The sequence below is a fragment of the Rhamphochromis longiceps genome, linkage group LG16 (assembly GCF_057381845.1).
Source record: "Rhamphochromis longiceps isolate RC_006_pf linkage group LG16, R_longiceps_female_GT1.1, whole genome shotgun sequence".
Lineage (NCBI taxonomy): Eukaryota > Metazoa > Chordata > Actinopteri > Cichliformes > Cichlidae > Rhamphochromis > Rhamphochromis longiceps.
This window is the reverse complement of record NC_140572.1, coordinates 27,447,846-27,455,840: the sequence shown is the minus strand read 5'-3', so window position 1 is coordinate 27,455,840 and position 7,995 is coordinate 27,447,846. Positions and strand designations below refer to the sequence as shown.

Genomic DNA, 7,995 nt, shown 5'->3' with positions numbered 1-7,995 from the left:
ATCGGGGAAATGATTGTGGTTTGCAGGGAGAGGAGGGCAGTTTCATCAAATAGAAAGGAACTACACAAAATGCACAGAACTAAAAAAATATAAAAATAAAAACAAAATAAGCTTCAGCACAGGAAATGAGGCATATATGTACAATGCAATGACATATTGCACCAGAGCACTTCTTTAATGCTAAAGACTGGCACATGGCAACAAAGTTAACTATACAGCACATGTTATAGTTCCAAGTCTATTTTCTGGAGTGTGGAGGTATTTCCTGATCTAAACAGGTTCTAGTACTCACACCCACTTTGTTCAGACTGCTGAACACAGCAGAGTGGCAGTCAGACAGCCTTCTCCACAGAGGACCAGTCTTGCAGTGATCAGCAAATACACAGTACACTCTAATCCTACCACCATGCAGCCACTCCATGGTCAGTTTGCCTTTTTTTTTGCAGGCAATTGGCCTCAAAGAAAATGTTGTATAGAGTTTGTTGCACAGAAAGCACTATACAAAAGTTTGCTATAAGTGGGCACATTTATTCCCAGTGGGAAAGCATTTTTCTTTTAGCTCTGTCTGTGTTTAATGTTCTAAAATGCAGGGTGTGCATTTAATCACAAATGTCTTGTGTGTAGACATTTTTTAAAAAGTCAGTTGTTGTTTTTTTCCATTGTAACTTAAACTAAAAACATAATCTAAGAAAAAAATTGCCAAAAGCCTGTTTTTAGCTTGACATTAGTCTCTATAATAATGTTGAAACACGGCCAAATGATTAGAACAAAAGCTACATCCAAGGTCAACTTATTAGAAAACCAACAGGTGACTGTGATTATATAGTTCACAGGTTAAGTCACGCTGATACACTACAGAGCTACATTTCTGAACACTTCCTGCTAATCGTGCACTATATTTTTATCCTTTGTGTCCCTCCTCCCTCGTATTGAGACAGTGGACCTTATTTTTGTTTGGCTCTACTAGAGAATGAAAAGAATGAGTGTTCCTTTATGCTTTCAAAACAATTAAAGTCAATTCAAAATATATATTTTTGACATCTCACAGTGCAGCTAGGTAAGTAAGGTGTGGCCTTGATCCCAAATTGAATGTTACAAAGGTCACGTGTGTTTAGATTTCCTTGCATTCAGTAAGTACACCTCTGTGTTGTAGCTTGTATTTGCAGTGATAGTGATTGTTTTGAATTTTCAATTTGATAAAAATGAAGGAATTAGAGGTATTAGAACAGGGGTGTCACACTCCAGGCCTCGAGGGCGGGTGTCCTGCAGGTTTTAGATCTCACCCTGGGTCAACACACTTGAATCAAATGATTAGTTCATTACCAGGCTTCTGGAGAACTTCAAGACATGCTGAGGAGGTAATTTAGCCATTTAAATCAGATGTGTTGGACCAAGGACACATCTAAAACCTGCAGGACACCGGCCCTCGAGGCCTGGAGTTCGACAACTGTGTATTAGCACGTATGCATAAACAATTAGGTCCATAAATATTTGAACATTTAAAATCACAATATCAGTATTGTGATATCTGTCATCTTCAATTCAACAACAGGTTAAACAATATTGTTGCATCAACTGTTTAGAAAACCACAACCATTCTAGTGCTGGGATGTGATCACTTTACCCGTGAGTCGAAATTTAAACACATGCTACTTCTACATTCATTCGGCTTTCCCCGAGGCCCTAAACACCGCGCGCTTCAACAATTCCCCACCGGCGAATCCACATCAACGTTTCAAGCGCTCACTTGCTTATACTGCAATCCTGCGGCGTGGACACGAGGGAAAGCTTAAATCTCGCTCACACTTTTTCTCCCTCAGTTATTTGTTATAACAAGTAGCTTCTCAACCACGTCTGCGCCGTCTTACTGCCATAGGTTAATATGGCAAAAATCCTCCAAGCTGTCAGCGTTGTGAAATCTTTGAGACAAGGATGCGTGTTAGGCAGAAACGTGGGGAACGCGGGCTGCCTGAGACTTCACACTGCAAAACTTTTTAGTGTCAAGGTAAGAAAACAGAAGTGTGACTGGTAAGGACTGTTGTCTGCGATAAATCCAAGAACTGAACTGTTTTAAAGATCTCGCTGAAAGTAATTTACTTTATTCAGCCCTTGAAGTTCAGGAAAAAAATGCTGAAGTTTACAAACAACAGCTGATCCACATGGTGGCTGGCAAATAGGAATCCGTGCCAGATGAGGAGGGGGGGGGTAGAAACTGCAAGTGTATTAAAATAAATGGCGTCAGGCATGCTTTGCATACGGCGAATACACACACGAATATATTCTATAAAACACACTGAGTTGTTTGTGGTAGAGCTTGACGTTTTTCATTGTGCAACATTTTAGTAAATTGGCTGATTTTTCAAGGCAGTTTGGAGCGGTCATGGACAAGTGAAATTTTAGTGTGACAATTCGTAAAAGAAGTTGTAAAATGAGATGCTGTAAGTGGGTGAGATGTTCACATGCCTGTCTCGGCTAAAGTGGCAAACAGCTGCACAACTATGCACAACGTGTAAATCAGAAGGAGTGTTGCGTCATGCTTCAGATGATCTCTGATTGCAACATTCACGGAAAAGGCGAGAATTTTATTTGTTTCGAGTCAGGGTTGTGGTAGATAAAGTACTAGTTTTTAAAATGACATGCATTAATTTGCTAAATAACGTTAGTAAGTAAATGCATTAATTGAGAAATTACTTTTTTTTTATTTAAAAGATCTTAAGGCTGTGAATAAATCGGTGGTATGCTAATATTTTTATATCTGTGACGAGTACGAGTAATATTGGTCACTGTTTTCCTGATTGCTATCTGGAGGTCATGGTGCATCACACCAGCCTCTTTAATAATCTATGCAGCTCTCTCTCTCTCTTAGACACGTGTACAGATGCACTCTCTCACTCCTACACAACAGAAAAACAGATTTGTCTGTCTCAGCATTCGCAGTACAATTCACACAGGCCTGCAGTTTCAGCATGATGTCCCAGAGCGTCACTGGTTGCCATTGCATCTAAACTCAAAATCTACAACACATCTTTTTCAAAGTCTTTCCTTTGGTTCTTCCAAAGTCTCTTAATAAAAAGAGAATATATTATTTTGGGGTGTGATGATTTTTTTTTTTTTAACTTTACTTTTAACTCCCAGGCCCAGACAGCCCACCTGGTCTTGGAGGATGGCACCAGGATGAAAGGGATTTCTTTTGGGCATGATGCCTCTGTAGCTGGAGAGCTGGTCTTCAATACTGGTCTTGTGGGGTAAGAGGGAGAAATGTTGACTGAAATTATAACACCGTTAGATTTTTATTTATTTATTTCTTTTGCATGGCACATTTCAACAATTCCAGTACATATTTGAAGAAACAAAAAGGCATTGACATCTGACATGAAACTTGCTTTTAATTTGATAACCTCTGCATCAGTTACATTTATATAGTTTTAAATAGAAGTGTGAGTTTAAGTGCATTTTTTTTAAACCAATAAATCACTTCAATAAAAATCTTTACAAAATGTTTCTGTTTTTTTTCTACTTTAGGTATCCCGAGGCCCTGACTGACCCAAGTTATAGAGGTCAAATACTGACGCTGACATATCCTATTGTAGGGAACTATGGTGTGCCGAATACAGAGGAACTGGATGAGCTAGGCCTGAGAAAACATGTAGAGTCAGAACGCATTCAAGTAGGTAACTAAGGTGTGGCTTGTCTTACAAGCATGTCTTCATATTCCGCTACATTGAGTAATTATCTGACTGTACAAGCGTTTGTCTCATTCTTTTGTTTTTAATAATTGGATAGAAATCCTGTGTAAACAATGCCTGCCTCAAGTTTAGAACCCATGGGCATCACCAGACTAATGCAGACAAATATCATTTTCTCCCCTGAAATGCTCTGTTAGGCTTTTACTGCAACCTCCTTCAGTTGCTGCTTGTTTATGAGTCTCTCTCTGCCTTCAGTTTTGTATTTAATAACTGAATAGCATGCTCTGTTGAGTTGAGATCAGGTGACTTTGCAGTTGGAAAATGTCACTTTTTTTTTGTCTTGAGAAAAAGTCTTGGGATGCTTCTGCAGTATGCTTGGCTCGTTATCCATTTGCACTTAGAAGTTCTGTCCGATCACTTTTGAAGTATTTCGCTAATACGAGCAAATGCTATAGCCAATCCATTACAGCCAATTCAACTAGTGGCCCAATCCATTATAGGCGCTCCAGCAATACATGCCCATAACATTCCCTCCACCATATTTGACAGCTGATGTGACATATTGGATCTGTTTCTTTTCTTCTTCAAACTTTTCGCTTCCCATCTCTCTGTTACAAGCTAAGTTTTAGCTGCCTAAATAGTTTTTTCCGACCTGCCCAAAGAGCATGGGAAGGGTTTCCTGTTAAGTGTAACCAGTGGTTTGCAACTTGATGCAAACGCTTTATTTGCAGTCTTGAGGACATCTCTTGAATGTAGACTTTAACAGTGATACAGCTACCGCGTAAAGAGTTCTTGACTTGGATAGATGTGAAAGGTTTTACTTAATCAAGTGAAAAATAAACTCTGTGCTCATTCCATTTTTTGAAGCTTTCTGGTGTTGCTGAGCTGGTGGTGCGTTCATTCTTTTTAAGAATGATGGTTATTTTTGGTCACTCTTAAAGTTTTTGATACATCTCAACCTCATTAAGGCTTCCTTAAATTGGCTTGGCATCTCTTTGTTCTTCATATTGAGATTTTCAGTGAATGGCTACTAAATTCACCTCTGGATCCTTTATGTGTTTGGCTTTGTGCACGGCTTCACTTGGCTATGAAAATGATTGCCAGAAGGCAGTCTGTTTGCTTTTCAAGCCATAAATTGTCCAGATACTTATGGACCTAACTGCATATAATCCACCACAGTTTTCTCACTGATAACAATGTCAGCTGTTAATGTTGAATCATATTAGAGCTGCTTTAATTTTCTGGCAAATAAAGAATTAACACTGCAGTTGGCACTGACCACTCATGGCCATTTTCCTTTTTTTTTTTCTTTTTTTTTTTTTTACTTCACTGAATTTTTGTTTAATTACAGCTAGGGTTAAGTGGTTGAAGCATCAGGTCAGAATGGTTATTATTATTGACTGACCCTTTTATTAAAACTGTGTAACTGCAGTTAATAGACTGGAGGGGTTTTAAATTGGACTTTTTTTCCAAGGCTCATACAATGCTTTGGTTTCTCTAGGTATCTGGTCTACTGGTTCAAGACTACAGCCACGAGTACAGCCACTGGAACTCTGTCAAGTCTCTGGGTCAATGGCTGCAAGAAGAGAAGGTTAGATTGCAAATTAGAAGCTGTGAGAATGCGTGAATGATGAATATGACTTTTCTGTTAATGTAAATCTTACCCTCAAAAGGTTCCTGCACTGTTTGGGATAGACACCAGGATGCTGACCAAAGTCATCAGAGATAAGGTACCACAATTAGAAAGACTGTATCTGTTTCACGTTTAATGAATGAGTCGGTCAGTTTCTGATATGTTTGGCTTGTGGTTTCTCTTAAGGGAACAGTTTTGGGGAAGATTGAATTTGATGGTCAGCCTGTTGACATAACTGACCCCAATCAGAAAAACTTAGTAGCAGAAGTTTCAACCAAGGTAACAACTGCCAGTTTTTTTTCTTTTTTTTATTTAACGATAATATCAGATTTAAAAACTCCTTTTGTTTAGATATTTTGAAATGGCACTAACCTCTTCTTGTCATGCCTCTATACTCACCAGGAAGTCAAAGTTTTTGGAAAAGGCAACCCAATTAAAGTGGTGGCTGTCGACTGTGGCATTAAACATAACATAATTCGACTGCTGGTTAAGGTGAGAGTTGCGTGAAACATCCTTGTTCGACTGTGTGCGTTCCATTTGGAGACCTTGTTTTTGTGACTTAGCCCCAAATGACCTCCTCTGCATAAACACAGAATAAAAAAGTCAGCGCTCTGTTACATGCTTTCTGCAACCTGACCTAGAAATTTTGAGAAAGTAAATCTGGGCCTAATGAGCTCCAGAAATGTAAAATTTGTTTGTGGCATGGAGATTGGTAAGAGAGTGGGTTTTCATCATGTTTGTACTCAAAGTTAATGACTTGTGATATTTGCTTTTAATTGGATTGGTTATAACATTGTATTCATCGATTTGCTCTTATTCGTTACACTCAGCGTTGACCCTTCTCTATGTTTTCTTTTTGTTCTATTTTTCAGTATTATTATTATTATTTTTTTTTTTTTTTTTTTTTAAAACAACATTACATGTTTGGAGATTATAAACCATAAATGTCAGAGCTCTCATTATGACATTATGTCTATTTGGTGTTGTCTGTAGTTATTTTTACAGCTAGGGGGATAAAATAAATGTCATCTTCTGCTACTTTGATTTTACATTCATTTGACATTTTAAGTATACTCAGAAGATTACAAAATAACTACATTTGTGCTTTTGTGCAGCGAGGTGCAGAAGTCCACCTAGTGCCGTGGGACCAGGACTTGCTTAGTCTAGACTATGATGGCCTGTTCATATCTAATGGACCAGGAGATCCATCTCTGGCCAAGACACTCATCAATAACGTGCACAAGGTAGGATGCTTCACAAATGTTTATGTGAACTGAGAGACTTGAGTATTGATTCGCAGGTTTAACAAGGAACTAAAATTGTTGCAGAGCTCTATCTATATAATATTTAATATATTTGTTTCAACAATTTCTTTTCATAACTGTGTTTATAGCTCCACCATTGTTTCTGTAATAATATTTATTTTGTGAAGGTGCTGGAGAGCGATCGTCCCCAGCCAGTATTTGGGATCTGTATGGGCAATCAGATCACTGCCCTGGCTGCAGGAGCCAAGTCATACAAACTACCTATGGGCAACAGGTGACCAATTTAACAGCCAATCATAAATATGATACAGCGTGCTGTATATGCTCTGCATTCAGATAAAGATTTCAGTCTAAAGTGTAACCTGTCCGACAGAAAATGTAATGAAGTAGATGATGTGTTTTATTCATTTCTGTGGGTCCCCAGAGGCCAGAACCAGCCGGTGTTGAATGTGATGACGGGCCAGGCCTTCATTACCGCACAGAACCACGGTTATGGCATAGACAGCGAGTCCCTGCCCCCAGGGTGGGGCCCGCTTTTCATCAACGCAAATGATGGCACCAATGAGGTTGATTTCAGTCTGTGTGAATATTCAGTCTTTAACAGGACTTTTTTCCCTAGGCTTTGGCTATAAAAATAAAGAAATAAACAATTCTTTTACAGCAATAACTGAAGCAAATACAGGACTGTATGATGTTTACACTAATATTTTGGAAAGATGCATTTATTTTCGAAATGCTAACAGTATCTTTCTTTTTTTTTTTTTTTTTTTTTTTAATATATACATAATTTCATGATTTTTATTTCACAATTTCCAGGGGGTCATGCACAGCACTAAACCTGTTTTTACAGCCCAGTTTCACCCTGAGGCTAAGGGCGGTCCCACGGACACAGAGGTAATTAAAAAAACTTGATGGTGCTGCATGAAGTACCTGAACACTATACTCCAGCTAATTAAAGTATATTCACAAAATGGAACTTGCGTAAAACTTTGAGCTCTATTCTAAAATAGTACTTAAAAGTTGTGAATGGTTTGGAAAAGTGATGTGGTGTCCAGGTAGCAATAATCAGTCAGACCTCAGAAGTCATCAGGTGCAGATCTTTTAACTGTTCTTAGAATCTGATCTAAGTAAGCTGAGGGTGATGTTAGTTGCATAGCCCTGCGACAGACTGGCGACCTGTCCAGGGTGTACCCCGCCTCTCGCCCTATGACAGCTGGGATAGGCTCCAGCGCCCCCCGCGACCCTGAAAAGGATAAGCGGAAGCGAATGGATAGATGGACGAATGGCACACTTTTGCATTAGAAGATCATTTATTCAGCACGTTTGTCTTGATCTCAAAGATCTGTCACTTTAGTTAAATTGAATTCAGATTCCATGTACATTTTAGCCAGAATTTAGCCTTTTGTTTTAA

The 7,995-nt window shown here is 38.7% G+C and overlaps 1 protein-coding gene across 4 annotated transcripts in view; it reads left to right on the top strand.

The window, feature by feature from the left end:
- Positions 1 to 1,362: 1,362 nt before the first annotated feature.
- The window catches only part of cps1 (carbamoyl-phosphate synthase 1, mitochondrial), a 64,865-nt gene continuing 58,232 nt past the window's right edge, over positions 1,363 to 7,995 (top strand). For 2 of the 4 annotated variants that reach the window (XR_014907990.1, XM_085385428.1), the window contains exons 1-11: positions 1,363 to 2,005; positions 3,136 to 3,245; positions 3,523 to 3,667; positions 5,188 to 5,277; positions 5,360 to 5,416; positions 5,506 to 5,598; positions 5,722 to 5,811; positions 6,435 to 6,563; positions 6,752 to 6,858; positions 7,009 to 7,150; positions 7,401 to 7,478. Coding sequence is in view for 3 of the 4 variants with exons in the window: in XM_085385428.1 (XP_085241554.1) it covers positions 1,883 to 2,005; positions 3,136 to 3,245; positions 3,523 to 3,667; positions 5,188 to 5,277; positions 5,360 to 5,416; positions 5,506 to 5,598; positions 5,722 to 5,811; positions 6,435 to 6,563; positions 6,752 to 6,858; positions 7,009 to 7,150; positions 7,401 to 7,478 (1,164 nt within the window). In the remaining variant the exon portion in view is untranslated. The remainder of the gene's footprint in view (positions 2,006 to 3,135; positions 3,246 to 3,522; positions 3,668 to 5,187; positions 5,278 to 5,359; positions 5,417 to 5,505; positions 5,599 to 5,721; positions 5,812 to 6,434; positions 6,564 to 6,751; positions 6,859 to 7,008; positions 7,151 to 7,400; positions 7,479 to 7,995) is intronic. The other 2 variants (XM_085385427.1, XM_085385426.1) reach the window with 1 other exon arrangement.